Source organism: Mandrillus leucophaeus, unplaced genomic scaffold (assembly GCF_000951045.1).
Source record: "Mandrillus leucophaeus isolate KB7577 unplaced genomic scaffold, Mleu.le_1.0 Scaffold223, whole genome shotgun sequence".
Classification (NCBI taxonomy): Eukaryota; Metazoa; Chordata; class Mammalia; order Primates; family Cercopithecidae; genus Mandrillus; species Mandrillus leucophaeus.
The window spans coordinates 4,239,828-4,262,099 of NW_012102288.1; the positions used below are offsets into that span (position 1 = coordinate 4,239,828).

Below are 22,272 nucleotides of genomic sequence, written 5' to 3' on the forward strand. Positions count from 1 at the left end.
TTTTCTTTTCTTTTCTTTTCTTTTCTTTTCTTTTCTTTTCTTTTCTTTTCTTTTCTTGAGACAGGGTCTCCCTCTGTTGCCCAGGCTGCTGGAATGCAGTGGCATAATCATAGCTCACTCCAACTTCAAACTCTGGGGCTTCAGCCATCCTCCCACCTCAGCCTCCCAAGTAGCTGGGACCACAGGTGTGTGCCATCATGCCAGGCTAAGTTTTTTATTATCTTTTCACTTTCGTAGAGATGGGATCACTATGTTGCCAAGGCTGGTCTCAAACTCCTAGGCTCAAGTGATCTTCCTGCCTCGGCCTCCCAAAGTACTGGAATTATAAGGCAAGAGTCACTGTACTTGGCCTTATATAGTCTTATTTTTATTAAATATCAATGAACAATATAAAAGTTGAATGGTCACAGATGACAAGAGTACAAAATCAGTCACTCACAAGGCAATAAATAGCATTTGTTATGTCAAATTGATGGTGATACACAAAGTGGGGAGGCTTCGGGCATTCAGTGGAAAGAGACTCCCATTGAAGACTTCTTGAAGGCATAGTGACCATAGCGACTTGTGTCCATTTTCAAGAATGAGAGACCCGAAGAGCGAAGTAGGGGAGAGTGAACTGATTAATCTGGTTAGAGCAGATGGCTTATATAAGGAAGTTAGAAAATGAAGCTTTATGAGTTTTAAATTTGCATTAGGGTTCACTCAGTGTTAAATAGTTTTATGGATTTTTACAAATGTGTAATCATATATATGTACTCCCATAGTATTACACAGAATACTGCCCTAAAAAAATCTCAGTTTTAGTCTCACTTTCACATGAAACTTTTCAGAATATTATAGTGACCTATCATTTGAAGAGCTTTATTCAACAATATAAATAATGATAAAAAGGTTATCTAGGTCAGAGGTTCCCAGCTCCCAGGGTCACAGACCAGTACAGGTCCACAGCCTTTCGGGAACCAGGACACACAGCAGGAGGTGAATGGTGGGTAAGGGAACATTACTGCCTGAGCCCCACCTCCTGCCTGATCAGGGATCATCAGATTCTTATAAAAATGCAAACTCTATTGTGAACTGTGTATGTGAGGGATCTAGGTTGCATGCTCCTTATGAGAATCTAATGCCTGATGATCTGAGGTAGAACAGTTTCATCCCGAATCCATCTCCCCCGTGGAAAAATTGTCTTCACAAAACTGGTCCCTGGTGCCAAAAAGGTTGGGGACTACTGAGTAATACTAACTATGAAGTAAAGGATTAATTTAAATTATACAGCAGATTGACTTTTTTTTTTCCCCCTAACTACAATATACTACCTGATAAGTTAGAAAATTGAAATTTCAGTGAAAATCACTAATAATCCCACCATCCATAGGTAGGCTAACATTTTAACATGCATCTTTCCTCTCTTCTGTGCATGTATTATTTTTATTAGAAAATGAAGCATATTATTTTATGTCCTGCTTTTTGAAATCAATACATCATGAACAAAATTTCTTGTAATTCAATGCTCTTCAGCAAGATACTTTAAAAATGGCTATACAGTATTCCATTGTATGGATCATAGACTTCTTATAATTTCACAGATTATGAAATGTGGGAATACTCTTTTTCTAATACTATTTAGCACCCGAAGAACTAAAAATAAGATAGACAAAGTGAGAGTATTTAGTGGAAAAAATGCTGAACTTCATTGGTAGTCTTCCTTTGTCCTAATTCAATCAGTGGCTCCAGTTATTTATCTAGTCTTACATTTTTTTATTTAATCTATTTGGAACTTAGTTTCCTTGCCTTTCAAAGCTAATGTTGCTTAAATATTCTATAACTGGGAGTTTTCTAGGAAGTCATAGCAAATCAGGAATAGAGCTAAGACTCTAAATTCCTTCATTAAAGTTGCATCAATTGATAGTAGTCTTTTTTCTTCTCTGTGACTCTTTCTCTCTCCAACCTTAGGTATGTAGATATGAATTTATTATAATATTTCATTTATTAGACTCATATGATTCATTATTAGACCCTTATGAATGATTAGGTTTAATTTATGTTTCTTTTTCAGGGCTTAATACTGTATATTAAACATCTGTTAATCCTCCACCCATACAGTAGACTCTTTAAAGATATGTGCTGGGCAGAATTTAAGTTACGTATTTTAATACAAATGATGTGTGTTTTACTTATTGTATGTATCTAGCATCTACTATATTCTCTGGTGCATAAGATTTGCTCAGTCAATAAAGGTTGAATGATTGAATGCCCTGCACATGGACATTGTCGTCTGAATGAACATTCACTATAGAGGAGACTATTTATCAAAGCTTGCTAAACTTTGGGCATTAGCTAATGAAGCAGGTAATTACATTTATGGTGTTGAAATTGGTAATGACTATGAAGAGAATAAAACAGTCATATTCAGAGGGAATGCTAGGCAGCAGTGAAAGACTGAACAGAAGTTGTATTAAATGTGTGTCTTGAAAAACACCAAAAATGAACACGACCCTCATTGCTTCATAATGTGATGAGAGAGAAGAGAGAAGGTACAAATACAGCACTTTTCAGATGAGGATATGCAGCTGAGGAGTGAAGTGACTTCTCAAGGTCACACAGCTAGTAAGTGACACCTCTACGATTCACACTTGTGTTTGTCTCGCTATGAAGGTAGAAGTTGTAATGAATGATGAAAAGTTGTGCAAAATGTCCAAGGTTGTCAAAAAATGGCGTTATATTTCTTCAGAAAATTAGAGAAAAGATCTCTTCTGAAATGCTTTTATTATTGAATCTATTCCCTAATCCAGAAGGAAGGTTGCTGATCTAGACATGTGTGCTAACCTCTGGAACTTTTATTGTTTTTTATTCCTTTGTTTTATTTCAGGGGTCATGGAGTATCTTCACCATCTCTGTAACATATGCATTTCCAAGCCAGAAAACTGACTCCATTAGCTAAATTAAATTATTTGCAAAAGCCTTTTTTCCACTGTCATGTCTTATTTCCATTTCAGTTTCTCTGGTGGGATGTGTTGGTCGCAGTGGATTTCGTTTTCTTGCTCTGGAGTTAATAGATAACTTGTGCTGCACTGTTACTATATCCAATGCCATTTTTATGCTGTTACAGAATTATAGTAGAAGATGCAGTGGATTGGCGCCCCCATGACAAAATTGTCCTTAGCTCCTCTTCTTATGAGCCTCATGAAGCAGAGGTCCTCACTGTGAAGGAAGTCAAGGGCCACCATGTGAGGATTCATGAACGGCTCAAACACCGACACATTGGTAAGGCTTTGGTTTGCTGGTTAAGGGAAGTGAATGAGCCAGGAAGACCATGTTTGGTAACCTGGCTGGGGACCTTGGATCTGATTGCCATTCAGAGGGGAAGAACAATGCCTTCTTGCTGCCCTAGACTCATGCTACATGGCCTTATCTCTATTCCTTCATTAATTTTGTTGCTTTATTTTTAAAGAATACTTGGATGTTATATACATACACACATACACATCTCCACACGTTTTGCTCCTTATTTATAATGGCAAGTCTAAGAGCAGAAGGGTTAAGAATCTTGTTCAAGGTCATTGGGCAGTTTTAAGCCAGAATAAAACTCATGGGCACTGAGTTTCCAGTTTATTTCCTGACACATTGAATTACAATCCCTTAGAATATGGTAGTTACTGTAAATAATGATTTCATTTTCCATACTTAGAAATGTGTCCTTCCTGACATGAAGTACATTTTATGTATTAACTGCTACTATTAGTATTACTGCAAAAAATGAAAGAAAAAAGCCCAGACCTTTTTTTAAATAAAAAAGGTACCAAATATTTTTATACACAATACACAGAATGTACTACACATAAATAATAAGTCACGATAACCTTCCTGATTCAGTCTAATAAATAAATCTAACCCAGGAGATATAGCTGATCAGTAATAAACTGTGGAAATAAAGGGGAATGAGAATGTCTTTTTGTCTCTGGTACATGAGAGTCAAATCCACGGTTTCACCACGAATGTCTCAAGCTATATCTAAATCATCGTTCCCAGGAGGATTTCTTTTTAAATAAGCAGCAAAGAAAAAAGAAATCTTCAGCACTGATTTCAGTAAGATGCAAGGTGAAATGCAAATGGTAGACAGTGAAACAAACTAGCAAGATGCTTAGTTCCCACTGCTGCGGAAGCTGTTCAGGCCATGATGAGTGGAAGATCCACCATGAGAGGGCGCTGCTGCTGCCTGGTGCTGCTTCTTGCTCTCCTTTTACTCTGACACATAGCTGCTTTTGCCCTGTCACTGCCTCAGTTGATCTGGGATTCCTCACTCTCATGAAAGAGGTCCATGGACAATGTACAACCCAACACTGAAGTCTCATGCTGACCTATTTAAGGAAGGAGGTTGGGGACCCCACTAATTGGACAGGTCTGCCCTGACTTCCCTGAACCAGTGACCTGTCCCAGTACCCACAGTTATTAAGAAGAAATGAATTCTTGCTCAAACACTCTGACTCTGATCCCAAAGAGAGACAAGTGAATGGGTTATTTTATTTCTCAGCTGACCTTTGTGGAGAATGCCCGAGGAAAAGCAGACCTTAATGTTGGTAGAACTTCCGAGGGGAAAGGATGTTTTCATTTCTCAGGTTTGCTGGGTCCCCAGCTAGTGATTTTTGAAATAGATTTTTAAAGTTTTTTTTCCCCCAACTTCTATTGCCCCAGGAAGTGTCCATGTCACGGAGGATGGCCGACACATTCGTTTGGCTGCTGAGGTTGGACTGTTGACTCGAAATATACAAATTCAGCCTGATGTATCATGTAGGGGGAGACTGTTTGTGGGGCCCTTGAGGAAGTCCAGCCGAGAAGAATTTTCAGGTAAATGAAATGTTAAGTAACTAGATATTACCAATGGGAGCCTATTCATCTGGGACACCCAGAAATCCCAACTGTGAGAATTTTCATTTATAAAACAAAACGTTCAAATGAGAGAGTTCCTTTGTGCTTGGAGAAGCTATGAATTTTCAGTCCTAATCTGTGCTTAATTATCAGTGTGATGTTAAAATAATATACTAGCGATCAGCACATATGCACATTTTTACCTCAAAGAAAACATCTTCAGCAGATGTGAAATTTCCTCTGCTTTGAAATTATAGATGATTTAATGACCACTTCAATTTTATCTCTTTCCTGAATTTCTATTACTCTTTCCCAGTAGCATGCTATATCTGATGGCAGGCATCAGTTCATGCTATAAATTAATAGCGTAAATTTAAATAAAAATGATTTCCATATTCTAGACTGCTTTAAGGATCAGTTCAATCTTTCTTGTTTCTTTCAAGTTTTAGCCCTTTTGGAATGCTGCAAAATTATTTGATTAGGACCTCGTTTCTTAAACGTGTATTCCTTATACTTTATTCCAAAGTTCTTTCCTGATCAAACAGTTTGGTTGTCACTGTAGCTCCAACTTAGAATATCATGGTGTACACGAATATATAAAGGCCTGGGGAAGACTGAGAATAAAGGATCTAAACACTTCCCAAATATATTCAATATGGGACACTCTTTGTTGGCACAGTTATTTCACCAGTTTTGTAAAGGGCAGTGTTTGGACCTTAAATCAAACATTTAAGATTTCTAGTTAATAGAACAAGCTCTATCTCCATAAACCCTTATCAGTGGTGATTTCCGCCCACTACCCCCAGGTGACATTTGGCAATATCTGGAGACATTTTTACTTGTCACAACTTGAGGGAGCTTCTGGCATGTATGGATAGTGCCAAACATCTAGCCTGCACAGGACGGCCACCCACAGGAAAGGAGTATCTGCCTCCAAATGTCAATAGTGTTGAGGTTGAGAACCCCGCTCTAGATGATGGAGACAAAGGCTTGGTTCCAATCTTTTAAGAATAGACCACTCTAAGGTTTATGAAGATGGGGAATCAGGAAGGAGAGAGCAAGATAAGGCCCCAGTTAACTGAAACCACAGGCCAAGCTGGAGCATGGTCACAGGAACAGGACAGAAGGCCAGTTCTTACAGCTGAGCACCAAGTCAGAGCAGAACCAGCAGCAAGACTGACCTGATCCTAAACTTCTAACAATGCTGATCCTTACATCATCCCCTGGGGAAGGGAAACTCAAACTCTATTTTGTGCTTCTTATGGACCAGAAACTATGTTGGTTTTCACACAGTGAAAATTTTATCTTATTTAATCCTAAAATCCTCATAAGAGAATTTTATATTCCTATTACAGGAAATAGAGTCTATAGTACAATTGCCTATTTATTTATGTAGCTCCTTCATTAGCTTATAAACTCCTTGAGGTGAGAAATAGGTCTTTCATCTGTTTTCCTAGTGTGGTAACTGCTGTAAATTAGGTACTTAATAAATATGAATGAAAAATATTAATGAAGAGTAAGGAAAGTCATTTGACTAGTAGGTGGTAGATTCAAGCCTGGTTCTTGTTAAATAAACTTTTAATTTTGTAATGATTTTGGATTTACAGAAAAGCTGCAAAGGTAGTATAGAGAGATCTTGTATACCTTTCACTCAATTTTCTTCCATTAATAGCTGATACAATACTAGTATATTTGTCAAAACAAAGACGTTAACATTGGTACATTACCCTGAACTAAACTCAAGACATTCTTCAAATTTTACCAGTTTTTTCTGTTCCAGAATTCAATCATAGTCCAGGGCCTGAATAAGAAGGGCTCAGCAGGTGTAGGTCAGAGATGCCAGATATGGGTACTGATTTGTTACAGAGCAGAAAAGCAGGTCAAGACTTTTGAGTCCTACTTTTATATTGGAGGGCTCCATCATTCTTCTCTTCCTGAATAATACCCACCAAGTTGTACTTAACTTGCTAGAATATTTTTCAGTAGTGATTTTCAAAAGGAAAAATACGAAGATAATTGTGAATAAAATAATTGCTTCATTCAGGCTGGACATGGTGACTCATGCCTATAAGCCCAGCACTTTGGGAGGCTGAAGCAGGCAGATCACTTGCGGTCAGGAGTTCGATACCAGCTTGACTAACATGGTGAAACCCTGTCTCTACTAAAAATATAAAAATTAGCCAAGCATGGTGGCATGAACCTGTAGTCCCAGCTACTTGAGAGGCTAAGGTGGGAGGATCACTTGCACCCTGGAGATGGAGGTTGCAGTGAGCCAAGATTGTGCCACTGCATTCCAACCTGGGTAACAGAGTGAGACTCTCTGTTACCCAGAGAGTGAAAAAAAAAAAAAAAAAAAAATTGCTTAATTCTTTATTTAAATGCTCAAGACATTTTTAAGTCTTTACTAATTGATTAATTTTCAGTCATTGTTTAATGTGCACAGAAATGAAAAGACCTTGTACAGTTTAAAACTATGAGTTAAATCCATGGAAGTATAAGACATTAAAAAACCTGATAATTAAAATAATCCTGAGAGCTTCTGGATAGCTGAACATGTGGAGTTTCCTAGACTAAGGCGGTGTACCCGGGGAGGGTATGGGAGATGCATGCCCTTCTCTTATGCCATGCCCTACGCATGTCTTTATTTATCTCCCTTGTAATATCCTTTATAAGAAACCTAGGAAATAACAATAATACTGACATGTTGCCTTGACAGAGATTCTAAAATCACATTAAATGCTAAAAATAAGCTGTTTATGTATGGACTTATGCTTGCGGTGTTCTTTGTGCCAAAGTTCCACAGAGCAGGTTTGCCAGTTCTTTCAGCTATGTGCTATTGGTGAGGGATATTGCCCAACAAATATCTTTTGGATGTTTTATTGTTCTGTGAGTATGCCCACACTATCTACCAATGCCTCCTCAATAGCATTCATTGAGAAATTTAAATACGTTGGAATCCTGTTGCCTGGCCACAAGGAGACGTATAGGTTCTTTTACTTAGCCTGTCTTTCTCAAAAGGACTTCCTTCTTCATGGCAGCCAATATGCAAGGGTTCTAGTTTCTCATCTCTAAAAAGGTAGTGAAGAAATGAGGGGCTTAGGCTGTACTGTCTTGGAACCTTAAATACTTTTATTAAAACAGTGAAACAGAAACTTCAAATGTATTGCTTCCTTTATCTTTATGATAAATAACTTCATAGTTTACTTTAGTCAATACCTTAAAAAATGAAATAAAAGGAGCCAAAGTTGTGACCTACTTAGCAAAGGACGCACAACTAATTATTGGCTCAATAGCTATAGCGCAGTTATCTGAATCATAATGCAGAGATGCTACTTTTATACACTGAGTCTTCCTGTCTTGCCAGGATGCCTGCATGGGGTTAATAGTGCGACTTCTCATCCATATGCCTAAGTTTAAGTCCTAGCTTGTTAGTTCACTCTTCTCTGCCTCAGTTTCCTTATCTGTAAAATGGGGATAATAATTGTACCTACCACATAGGATTTTTTTGAAAATTAGGAGTATGAATAAATAGATGAATATAAATTAGAACAGTGTCTGCAAATAATGAGTGTTATATGAGAGTTAAAGTTTTTAATTCACCTCATTATTATTTCATATTAATTCATCTATAATCATGTTATTATTAATTTTACCAAGAGTATATATGCTGACTCATATTTTTAAATCAACTTACTGGCTGTATTTTATGATGTGTTTTAACAATATCTATTTAAAACAGTACAAATAACATTACAAATGAGAGTAAATAATTTACTATTTTCTCCTCACATAAAAGATATAGAAAATCTTATTATGAAAATGAAACAGTGAATAAAGTGTAGCCAGGATAAAAATATAGAAAAGATTTTACAGAATCTTTAAAGTGATTTTAAAAGCATGTTATTGCTTCTATCATATTTTAGTCAGAAGCATGTATTGAATATCACGCTTCTGGACATCAACTGAGCAGAAGGAAATTTTGCACTCATAACCTTCTTCAGAAATGCTTAATATTCATTTGTGCAATGTCTTCGTGTGAATGGCTGTGGCCTTTCACGTGGTGTCACTGAGACGCTGAGAGGGAGACTTGACTTTGAGGTGAAGGGCCAGAAACCCAGAATCTCTTTATTCTTACTCAGTTCTTTGACTCGGCCCCAGACAAATGCACAGAATCGTTAAACTTAGCCATGCCCATCCCCAAAGTTTGCCTCTTTACTATTTCTCCTCTCATCATTCCCCATCCTATCACCAGACTCTTCAGACTGCACATGCAATTCAGGCATTAATGTGATACTTGTAATGATTCCTACCTTTTTAGTTGAGAATCTGTGGTGTGAAATATGATGCTGGTGTTGAGAATAAACTTACATTTTCATTAAAAATCTTCATATCTTAATGCCCTAAAATGGGCCATTCTTCAGCCTTTTGTGGGGAAAGTACCTGATGACATGCATTTTGTTTATAGGTGTCCTTCAACTTCTTAATGTGGAAATTCAGAACTTTGGGTCACCACTGTACTCATCTGTTGAATTCAGTAATGTGTCGGAAGGATCCTGGATCATATCATCTACTCTGCACCAGAGCTGTGGCGGGGGCATTCATGCAACTGCCAGTCATGGAGTACTTTTAAATGACAATATTGTGTTTGGTACAGCTGGCCATGGCATAGATTTAGAGGGTCAGGCCTATACTGTCACTAATAACCTTGTGGTTCTGATGACACAGCCAGCGTGGTCCACCATTTGGGTGGCAGGAATCAAAGTGAACCAAGCAAAGGACATCAACCTCCATGGCAACGTTGTGGCAGGATCAGAGAGAATTGGCTTTCATATCCGAGGCCACAAGTGCTCTTGTGGACTGCTTTGGTCTGACAATGTGGCCCACTCAAGTCTTCATGGCCTTCACCTCTACAAGGAAAGTGGACTTGACAACTGTACCAGAATCTCCGGCTTCTTGGCTTTCAAGAACTTTGACTATGGTGCCATGTTACACATAGAGAACAGCGTGGAGATAGAGAACATTACTCTGGTAGACAATACTATTGGTCTTTTGGCAGTAGTGTATGTATTTTCTGCTCCACAAAATTCCATCAAAAAAGTGCAAATTGTGCTTAGGAATTCAATCATTGTGGCCACCAGCTCTTCTTTTGACTGCATTCAGGACAAAGTGAAGCCTCTGTCAGCCAACTTGACATCAACAGATAGAGCTCCTTCCAATCCAAGAGGGGGTCGAATTGGTATTCTGTGGCCTGTATTCACCTCAGAACCAAATCAGTGGCCTCAGGAGCCATGGCACAAAGTGAGGAATGACCATTCAATTTCAGGAATCATGAAACTTCAAGGTGGGATGTTTTACTTTATCTAGGCAATGCCATTTCATACGTCCATGCATATAATTTTTAATAGCATTCTGAAATTTTATCAACAAAAAGGTACATTGTGGTCCAGTGCTTGCTGTCCAACCTGCTGAGTATTGATAGCCACAATGGTAGTTTATAATTTCTTACAAAAGTCACTGCTTTATACATATTGAAGAGCTTTCTACAACTTAGTTTTTAATAAAAATTTTAAAAATTTGAATATAATGAGATGGAATCTTGCATCTTGACCAGGCTGGTCTCAAACTCCTGGCCTCAAGCAATCCTCCCATCTCAGCCTCCCAAAGTGTTGGGATTACAGGCAATAGCGACTGCTCCAGGTCAACACAGCAATTATTTAACTTGATTACATAAGAACTCTCTTGGTTAGGTGTTATTTTTCCTATTATACAAGTGAGGAAATTGAAATGTAGAAGTTGTGTCTCATCTGAAGCTGCTTAGTAGATGGTTGAGCAGCAAGGGTTAAAATCAAAGTTGTGGCACGACTTGTGCAGTTAATCTTCTATTAGATCTCTTGTACCATTGTACTCTCTCCCCTGTTACTTACTTTATCTGGCAGTGGGTTTGTCTTTCTGTAAAATGAATGGATTTTGATTAAGCCTAAAATGAAAAGCCTTATTGCTATTAAAGCTTTAATGTATTGAAATACTCTTCTCTGTTGAATACAATGTCCATGTATTGAAGAACTACAGATATTTTATATCAAGATTTATGTAAATTCCTAAGACTTTCCTGGGTAACTTAAACTAACTTGGGGGTATATGTTATTGTAACAATATTTAGTTGTATATTCGATGTTTATGACTGGTGGTTTATATGATATAATGTTATGATATATATTTTTAAAATTTCAGATGTTACCTTTTCTAGTTTTGTGAAGAGTTGCTATAGCGATGACCTGGATGTCTGCATTCTACCAAATGCAGAGAACACCGGAATTATGCACCCAATAACAGCAGAGAGGACCAGGATGCTAAAGATAAAAGATAAAAACAAGTTCTACTTTCCCTCATTACAACCCAGGTATAATTTTTAGTATTTATAATTAGCCATTTTTATGAAGTACTTGGCAATTCTTCAAACCCTAAACATGTTTTTTAAAAAGAATAAAATCATCAAAGAAATAGAAATAAGTCTTAGAATGGTAAGATACATTAACTTAATGACCAATTCTTTACGCCTCGTATATTCATGCCTTGTGATATATGATTTTTAAAATATCTCTCACTAAAGAGGCAGGGGCTATTTCCCTCCCCCTTGAATCTGGACTCAGCCATGTGACTTTCTTTAGCTAATGAAAGAGGCAGAAGTAATGAAGTGCAAGTTTTATTGATATTGTTTTATTGTTTTGTCTTTATTAGAGAGACTTCTTTGGGATGTTTTCAAACTTTCTGGTTATAAATTGACTCTAATTCTTCATTCTTTGTTGGAGTAAAGTGTCAGTGGTCTTCAGAAGGAGATCTTGAGAGCCTTTTGTGCAGGAACTAGTAGATAGAAGGAGATTGTGTCTGCTGACAGGAATCTCTGAACTGAACGATGAGCTCTAGCAGATACTGGCATTTCAGACCAGGTGTAAATACTGTTTTCTGACATACGATCTAAGAGTTTCATTCAAATGTGTGAAAACTAGATAGGAGTTGTTTTTTTTTTTTTTTTTTTTGGCTATGAAAGAGAGTAGAAAGTTAGAAGCAAGGGGAATGAATTACTTGTTCTTTCCCACAACACTGGGGCAAACTCCTTTAGTTGGAAAAAGCAAAAACAAACAAAAAAACACGCTAAAGAAACTACCCTAATTAGAACATTCATGTGTTTGACTTAACACGAGTGTCTTTGATGTCCATCCCTGAATCATTATAGGTACCTAAACATGATTAGGTAGGCAATTTATGTAATTTTGTCACTTTTTAAAATTTACTATCCAGTTTTCCTTATGTTCATGTCTTACCCCAGGCTGATATAGTTGTAAAGTTATATGTCTTAGTCTGTTTGTGCTGCTATAACAAAGTACTGCAGACTGGATAATTTATGAACAGAAATTTATTTATTTTATTTTTGGAGGTGGGGGTCTCACTCTGTCACCCAGGTTGAAGTGCAATGGCACAATCATGGCTAACTGCAGCCTTGACCTCCTGGGCTCAAGTGATCTTCCGCCTCAGCCTCCCAAAGTTTTGGGATTATAGGCAGGAACCACTGCAGATGGACATACATTTATTTCTTATAGTTCTGGAGGCTGGGGAGTCCAAGATCAAACACTGGCATAATTGATGTCTGGTGAAGGTTTCTCCCTCCTTCCAAGATGGTGCCTTGTTGGTGCGCCATCTCTCCAGAGGGGAGAAATGCTGTGTTCTCACATAGGAGAAGAAATGGAAGGGCAAGAGAGCACTCTCTTCATCCTCAAGCCCTTTTATAAGGGTACTATCTTATTCATGAGAGTTGAGTCCTCACGACTTTATCAGCTCCCACAGGCCACATTTCTTAATACTGTTCCATTAAGGATTAAGTTTCAACATGAAATTTGAAAGGACCATCATTCAAATCATAGTACTATGTGATATTAACAACTGAATCTTTGTGCTGATAATACTCAATACAGTGTTGGTATACAATAAATATTTAATATTCTTACTTATTTTATTTCAAAGCCTTAGATTAGTGGTAATAAAATAAGTTCTCTGTAAGTCAATGTTATAGTTATCTATTTATTGTTTATATAACCCACTTGACTCTAAATTCTGAAAGTGCAGGTGCCATGTTTGTCTTTATTACTGTTATGTTACCCAGTCTGTCATTTGTAGGTTTTCAGTAGATATTTGTTGAATGAGAATATCTATTTTTCTTTGTATATAGCATAAATAAAATTGGTATTTATAATAATAATTCTAAAATACTTCAAACTCCTGAAGTTTCTAAAAATAATTATATTATGTTCAGTTGTTATGAGAGGAACTTTTTTTGTATCTTACTTCTTAAAAAATTAGCAATCTATATAAAGATCACATATTAAGATATCCAAAATATTTGGTTAGTAAGAATGTCTTTCTTCTTGACCATATAACCAGGAAAAAAATGATTTCATAAAGAGTTTTATTTTATATCCATGTAGCACATTATCAATAATAAAAATCTGTTGAATTTATTTTATACAACATTAGCACTACCAGTGTATATTTTCTTCTTGCTGCTTATCATGAAATGAAAGAGTTGCTTTTTGACTGTCTTTACAGGAAAGATTTAGGAAAAGTAGTCTGCCCTGAATTAGACTGTGCAAGTCCAAGGAAATATCTCTTCAAGGATCTGGATGGGAGAGCCCTGGGTCTGCCTCCACCAGTTTCTATATTTCCTAAAACAGAGGCAGAATGGACTACCTCCTTCTTCAACGCAGGTAAGCTATATCTGAACTCAGTGCCTGTAGTAGAGGCAAGGGTGCTTGTGAAGGAGCTGGTTTAGCTGTGCTCATTGAGAATGAAACGTACTGGTGAAGACCTAAATTCTAAAGTTGGAGTCTGTGCTAATCTGCTGCCAATTCACCTGTATCACAGGAATGCTGAGTCATTATGTGATCTCACAACTTTACTGCTGTGCCCTCTATGAGGTTGCCTGGGTCCATGTCAAAAGTGCAGATTCTCAATGCCCAACTCGGTGCACAGCTGGGAGGACAATTCTCTCCTAGCTTGGGCACTTGGGCCTGAAGCAGTCATCATGCTCAGTGTTTCATACTGGTCTGCCATGGAACCAGCTCCTTTATCTTTAAGCTTACCTTTCTTTTCTGTCAGGACTTAAAGCGCTCTCTCAATGGTAGGGTAGATGTCATGTGGTTTGTCTCCCTTTTCTCCATTCTCCAACTGTCTCCCAAACAGGGCTGTGCTCCAAACGTCTTCGTCTTCTTGCTTATGCAAGCAAAGCCCCCTTTTATATCAGTTTTTATGGCTGGACCCCTGCAGAGGTCATTGTCTTTTTATTTCCACTAACAAGATGACTCTGAATTCCCATTTGTGTTCAGCTGGAACCTGCTGTGGTCAAACGTAAAGAAGTTTTTCTGTTTTTTCCCTATCTCATTAGTTGATTCTTTTTAGATGTCTTTTCTGGTCTTCCTTGTCCTTTTTAAGTTTTGAATGTGAGACTGTCAGAGGACTATGTCCTGAGAACTTTTTCCTTCTTTCTCTAATTTTGCTCCCTAGGACCAAGACTGAAATACCATCAAATGCTGATGACTTCCAGTTTATATCCTCAGCCTAGACTTGACCCTGAAATTTGGTCTAGTATAGCCAACTGACTTTACTTGGAAAGACAATAGACATCTCAGACTCAATATGCCTCAAAAAGATTCTTGATCTCTGCCCCATCTACAACCTGCTTCTTGCCTAGCTGTCCCTACCTCAATAATTGGTGCCACCATTCCTGAGGCTATTTAAGTAAAAAACCTGGGAGTCATCTTTTATTTTTTTTTTTTCCTAACCCGAATTCTCAATCTTCTCATTTCCTCCACTACTACCACTCTCACTATTCCCTTTACTACTAGCCACCATTGTCTCTCACTAGATGAGAGAATAGCTACCTTGCTGATATTCTTCCTTCTACTTTTGTAGTCTCTAGTCTATTCTTCACATAATGACCAGAGTGATACTTTTAGCTTTCCACCCATTCAGAATTAAGTCCCAGCTACAAGCCTGTAAGTCTTCCAGCCCTGGTTCCTGCCTACTCTCTCACCTCCTCTCTTGTGACAGGCCTTTTACTTAGTCATCCTGGTCTCTTACTGTTCCTTTAACATGGTAAGCATATCCCTACATCAGGGCCTTTGCACTGGCTTTTTCCTCTTCCTGGAATATTTTATTCTCACTTCTTTGGGAGCTAGTTCCTACTGTTCAAATAAGGTACCCTCAGAGAAGCCATCCTTGACCATCCTATCTAAAATAATCGTGAGATCATTATTCTGTAGCTCTGCTATGCTTGCTTTACTGTTTGTTGGAGTCGTGTTACTTAACATTGTATTATAAATATAGTTGCTTATGTTAATGTACTGTTTATCCTTTTTAGAACACAAACTTCATGAGGGCAGGATTTTTTTTTTTTTTTTTCTCACTGATGTGTATTTGGGAGGATACTCAATAAACTTTGGTTGACTGATCAAATGAATGGATTATAGGTAACCAGCCAGAATAACTTGCTGTTTCACATCATCCAAGAGCATGTGAATGAACTGAGGCCTTCAGGTCATTGGTTGAAGAATTTATCTGTAATACGAAAGCCTAAAATGCAGATAGTTCTAGGTATCTCTTTACTTGTTTTCACCTTTCTTTCATCTGAACTACTGCTACAGTACAGCATTTGGTACTTGGGGCTGTTTCTACATATAATTATTTTAATTACCATAAAATTTCATGCTTGAGTACTTGTACTTTTTAATATTTATTTTATGTTTTTCCATATGTTGAAGGCTTATCTCTGGAATAGAGTGACAAGCTGTGGGGACTACAGTATTGGTTTTAAACTCAGTGCCAAGTGCATGGAAATGCTGAGTAAATGTTCATTTTAATATGTTGGCTGCATTTGTTGAATAGAACCAGCAAATACCTTTCTTGCACAGAAGAATGAAACTCAGGGACACATTTATACTGAGAAAATATGTGGGTAGTAGTAAAAAGAAAGTAGCAAAAGAAAAAAGATAAGGGGTTACCCTCCTCTTTACCCCTAGATCTACTCAAATGGCGTTCTATAGTAAGTTTTCTATTGGTTTTAAGAATTATTCCGCCATTACAGGTATTTATGCTATGGAGAAAACATTCTGATATGTTAAAATAAAAACATGCCTAATTGTGGGACTTTTCTGGACTTGAGCTTTTGGTGAGGATCCCATTTCTGTGGAATCCATAAGGGATGTGTGTTTCAGAGTATTTGATGAAAATTATATTTTATCCTAACAGAAGAGAATAAAGACTGAAGACAATGTCTTAGTTTGGGTTGTCCCAGAAGCAGACCCTGATACAAGGCTTAGAATTCAAGTAGTTTAATCGGGGGTGATCCCATAAAACACCAATAGGGAAGTGAGGAAGTATACTAGGAAAAGAAATAAGGCCAATAAGGGAAGTGTGATCAACCTGGTTGCCACTGTGGAAGCTGATGCTCAAGTCTGATGGGGAACTGTGGGAGACCGTGGGAACATCACTCCAAATTATCCCAGCCAAGCCACAGGGAAGCTCATGTATTTATATCTCAAATCCTGGCTCCTCTGTCTTTGAGCTTACTTTCTTTTCTGTCAGGACTTTGGGGGATGCTTTGGGGACATTAACTCTCCAGCCCTTTGGCTTTCTCTGAACACAGGCTAACTGTGCTCTTTCTTGAGGCCACCAAAAACTCTCAGAAGGAAAAAAGAGAGAGAGAAAAACATTAATACCAAAGTTATCAAAAGAAAAAAAAAAGCTTTTCAGAAGGAAGTCATAGGTTTTTGTGGTAGCAGCCTTTGGTGTATGAAGGTGAGTGCCAAAAATACATAGGTGTGGCATCAAAAGCATCTGTTACAAATAGAAACTCTAAAATGTCCGTCAAATTCTCCATGTTTAAATCATAAGAATATTCTTTTTAGGTGATTGCTTACCAGGTGTAATACGCTGTTTAGGCACAAATATGTTCTTGCTGCTGGTTGCAATGGTAGAATATTTGCTTTTTCTCAGCTCTTTACCATGACTGTCAAACATGATTCAAAGATAAAACTCCATGAGTAATATCATATTACACACGATTTACTATCACTGTGTGGACAAGCATGTATGTGTGTGAGTGGCTGAATGTCCGTATGGAGGTATATATGACTGACTGCCTAAACTCCTGATGGTTTAGAGCTTTATAACATTTTAAATGAGGTTGCTATAGGTACCAACTGCAAGGATTCCCACAGTGGAATCTGCTGTTTACTGCACTAAAAATACAATCTGTGTCCTCTTGCAATGAAAGAGACAGCACATAGTAAATGGTGCCTTCCGGGTGCTGACAGGATTGTAGTGTTTTTCTTTGACTTCCAAAGTATGAGTAAATCCCTCCTTCCCTAATGCAAATTTCTTTTCATTTTCAAACCATTTTCTCTTAGCTACTTTCCAGTTCCTGTCCACAATCTGGTGGATGATAAAAGCACAGATTTAATCTCAGGATAATTAATGACTATTTTGTATTTTTTCTCTTCAAGACAAGAATCTATGATTATCTTCAGTAAACTCGAGAAAGTAACGCAGCTAAGGTGAAAATGGAGACCACCAGAACCGAATTTTATATTTATTTCAAATGTCATTAACAGACGCTTATATCCTTTCCATATTTTTTAAACATATCTCTCCAAATCATTTGGAGTCCATTGCCTTTGAGGTTTATTTTTAATTTGGAAAATAACAGATTTTATTTGCACATATAAGTTCATGCAAAAACTACTCACCCAGACAGATATCCACAGGTCCCAGCATATTGTCATATATTCTGGCATTAGGAGCAAAAACCATCCATGTGGATCAGCTCTGAGGAACACTCTGCCAGTGGGTTTCGCTATCTGTGTAATGCAGGGTGTGTAGCCAGGGGAGAAGAGAGCTGCTAATTTTGCTTTATACTTATCTGTAAGTTTGCATTTGCAGCCAACTTTGAAAAATGTATAACAGTAGAGAGCAAGACAGCTCATACCAAGCAGGTGATCTTCTGAGAACCATTTACATTTTATTCTGGAAAGGAGTTCTTTTGATTATGGAGGCATCTGATGATCTGAACATTCAAAATCATTTAGAAGAACAAAGTACTGAAATTAATGTCCCATTCAGGTAGAATTAGGCAGATACCAGAACTTTCCATTCTGGCTCCGTACTCAGTTTCTGTCTGTCCCAGGCTACAAATGGGTGTCGTCACCTCACAACCCGGTTCATACATGTGGGGCACCAGCAGTGTCGGGAGGCAACAGAAAGAAACCAGAGCTTCAGTTTCAATAGCATTTAACAATTTCTCAACCATGACAAAAAAAGCGGAAGGGAGGTAAAATGAAAGCTAGCATTGCATGAGCACCTTTTTTATGCTACACGTTGAAATTGGCATTTTCGTGGATTTGGCAAGTGTATTTTGCCTACTTTCTGTCTACCAGAACCTCTGTAAGCATGGAAACTATAGCAATGAACAAAACAACATTTCTGCTGCCATCAAGCTTATGTTCTAGTAGGGCTAGGTACATAAACAAATAAAAATTCCAGAGGTACATAAACAAAATTCCAAATAAACAAAAAAATATGCTGGGACCGGTGGCTCATGCCTATAATCCCAGCACTTTGGGAGGCTGAGGCGGGGAGATCACCCAAGGTTGGGAGTTGGAGACCAGCATGGCCAATGTGGCAAAAATCCGTCTCTACTAAAAATAGAAAAATTAGCCAGATGTGATGGTACATGCCTGTGATCCCAGCTACTCAGGAGGCTGAGGGATGAAAATCACTTGAACCTGGGAGGTGGGGGTTGCAGTGAGCCAAGGTGATGCCACTGCACTCCAGCCTGGTTGACAGAGTGAGACCTGACTAAAAAAAAAAATTATATATATTGTATATAATTCATATACATTCACATACACACATATGTGTATGTATATAACATGTATATATTATATATGTGTGTGTGTATGTGTGTGTATATATACGTGTGTGTGTATATATATACAGACAGTGCGCTGGCTGTCTGGAGGCAGGCAGTGTATATATGTGTATATATATATATGCACACACACATACACACACACACACACACATACATTCCAGGAGAGATGAGAAGGATGGAAAAAATACAATAGTGTTTTGGGCTAGAAAGGTAGTTTGAGTTGTCTGTGTGCGTGTGTGTCTTGTGTGCAGGGGAATTGCTATTTGAAATAGTTGCATTTCAAATGAGACCTGAAAGAGGAGTGAGGAGGGCCTGCTCTGAGCACACAGAGGAGCCTTCCAGGGAGAGGAAGCAGCCAGGGCAGGGACTGTGAGACCCGAAAGGGCCTCAGCATGTGTGAGAGGTGGCTGGAAAGGACAACGTTGTGTGCAGTTTTTGAGAGAAGGAGCAGTTGCAGATAGACAAGAGCCCGCCTTCTTCTTGGCCAGGGTAAAAGGTTTGGATTTTATTTCAATTTATTTCTCTATTTAGTGTACATTTCAGATGTACAGCATGATGGTTTGATAGGCTTACACATAGTAAAATGACTACTATAGTGAAGCAAATGAACATATCTATCATCTGACATGGTTAACCGCCCCTACTTTTTGTGGTAAGAACACCTATAATCCATAATATTAGCAAAAATCCTGACTACAACACAATATTATTAACCTAGAGTCCTCACGTTGTGAATTAGACCTCTGGACTTATTTGCCTTACATATCCTTACATATCTGCAACTCTGTGTCCTTTGACCAACATCCCCTCATTTCCTCTTACCCCCAAACACCTGTCTCTGTTAGCCACATTTTTATTTTCTATTTCTATATATTTTGGGAGATTTTAAGAAAGGTGGCGGTAGGATTTTCCTCGTTCCCTGAAAAGATTGTACTAGCTGTGTTGGAGTGCCCTGGCTGTCTGGAGGCAGGCAGTGCAGCCAGGAAGCTGTGCAGGTGGAAGGGGAGCAGGTGAGGCTTGGAGGTAGCTGCTCCACACGTGCCGGCCCACAAACTATTGGCTACCTGTCTACAGTGATGTATGCACAGAAATTTACCACTTAGAAACATAGCAATTTGGCAGAGTAATTTTATGTCTGTTGAGTCTAATAAGTAAAACATGGGGCTTATAGTTTGTATATCTAATTTGTCTGATAATCTGTATTCTTTTTTTTAAAAAAAGTATTACTCTTCAATAGACTGAAAATTTTAAAACAAAACAATCTCCCCTCATTCTCCTGCCAGTATTTTTTCATGATGTGGTCAGGACACTAGCTCCTAAAACTGGCTTATCATTAGGATCATCTAGGACATTAAACATTCATTGGCAGGTAAGGAGATTTTGAATCAATAGGTGTGTGTAAAGTCCAGACCTTTGAGTTAAACATACACACACACACACACACACACACACACACACGCACATATAAACAATAAGTGATTCTGCTGTGTTAGGTTTGAGAATCACCACTATAGAGTTATATGTTCCTTTTGAAGTAAATAAACAAGATATTAAGAAGATAATATTTTTAATTTAACAAGTGGATAGTTTCAAATTTTCATGAATAATCAAGAATTAACTCTCTGTGCCAAATACCAACAGATATAAACATACTTGCTTATGAACACACTGAATATATTTCCACAAGAGAAAAGAACATTAGCTAAAAAGATTCAGGAATATTTACAATCTTAATTAAGTATTTGAATAAAAACAACATATTAAACCTCTTTTTAAATAGATCAGTTTTCCTAGAAGTGAGGTGACTGACCTCAAAATGTCACTTTCATAATACATTAGTGGATAAAAATGGGTTTGATACTAAGTTTATGTTTTAAATGCCACACTGAGTAGTTATATTAAAAATATAAACTCACGATAAGCTTTTCCCACACTTTCCTTGACATTATTTCCAGCAAAGTGCTGTGGTCTGACCAAGATTTCTGACCACATACACCTTCAGGGCAGGTGAGTTTCCCATTCTTTACCATGAGACAGTAGGGAACATTTTTCAAATTGTGTTACTTCTTGGACACTTCTCAAGAAAGAAAGTTATAAACCACTGTGGAGACGTTAAAAGTGACTGGCTTCAAATCAAAAATAAAAGATTAGGTTGATAAAAAAAGAAAACAAAGCTGGCATTTGACTGTCAGCCCATTGAGTGATGAAGTGGTTTCTAACTGAATAATGGGGAAAGTTCAGGTATTGTGGCAATGTCTGCTCAGCTGCTTAACAGAGAGTGGCTAGCAGTTTCTCAACTTTTTGTTGCTAGACCTTGAAATGTGTCTTTTCTTTAAGCTTTCTAGGCATCTCTTTCTTCCCATTTGTCCTGAGAATGACAGCAAGATGGTATTATAAAATGGGAGATTGGAGAGGGAGGGAGAAAATGAGAGGACAGAATGGAGAGAGGAAACGGTTGTTAGAAAATTTGTCTGCCAATATCAGTGCTTGCAGAGGTCTTTTTCTTCTAGCTAGAGGGGAAAATACCATTCTCTTTTCCCAAGCAATTATAGGCCCCAAAGATTGAAGCTTGGTATATAGCTCTTTAATCTCAGCAGATATTTATGGTTAAACATTAGACTTTTAGGATTCCAGATGTCAGGGTATTAAAATATAAAGGCACAGTGGAGTCTCAGAAAATATTAGACTCTTTGGGATACACGGCTGCAAGGGATTTTAATCCCAAGCAGAGGGAGATAAGGCTTCTAGTAGTATGTTGTTAAGACCCAAAAAGTACCTTTTCTTCACCTTATTTTCCCACTCCCTCATGACTTGCCTGATCTCCAGGCAGTGAATGGCATAACAATATTTGATTACATTTTGAAGCAGTCCATGCTGTGAGTTGGAATGATTTTCATGTGTAATCTATAAAGGATGATGTGAACAGGCATGTGATCTATGGGGACAATTTCCTTTTCCTTTCCTCAATCTAGGCATGTTATTACTGTGATTGTCTTGCTCCTCAAATCTTCCATTAACAATAACAGCATCTAACACTTGCTGAGTGTCCACCATACTTCTGACTCTGTGCTGTGACCTTTCAATGAGTTACTTTATTTAATGCCATCAGCGGGATCTACCCTAAGAGATAGTCCTGTTGACTCCATTTTATAGATGTGGGAACTGATGTAGACATTAGGTAACTTGTCCAAATCATAAAGCTAATTAACAAGGTTCAGATTGAACTGTGTTTTATTTTATTTTTTTTTATTTTTAGAAACAAAGTCTCACTCTGTCGTTCAGGCCAGAGTGCAGTGGTACGATCATAGCTCACTACAACCTCCAACTCCTGGGCTCAAGTGATCCTCCCACCTCAGCCTTCCAAGTAGCTGTGACTACAGGCACATGTCACCACACCTGGCTAGTTTTTTTAAAAAACATTTTTAGTA

The 22,272-nt window shown here is 37.9% G+C and overlaps 1 protein-coding gene across 1 annotated transcript in view; it reads left to right on the forward strand.

Moving 5' to 3' along the window:
- Window positions 1-22,272, forward strand: part of PKHD1 (polycystic kidney and hepatic disease 1 (autosomal recessive)) — a 507,823-nt gene that overhangs the window by 365,582 nt on the left and 119,969 nt on the right. The window contains 5 exon segments of the mRNA XM_011981329.1: window positions 3,107-3,261; window positions 4,690-4,842; window positions 9,329-10,204; window positions 11,095-11,263; window positions 13,465-13,622. Coding sequence (XP_011836719.1) covers window positions 3,107-3,261; window positions 4,690-4,842; window positions 9,329-10,204; window positions 11,095-11,263; window positions 13,465-13,622 — 1,511 coding nt within the window.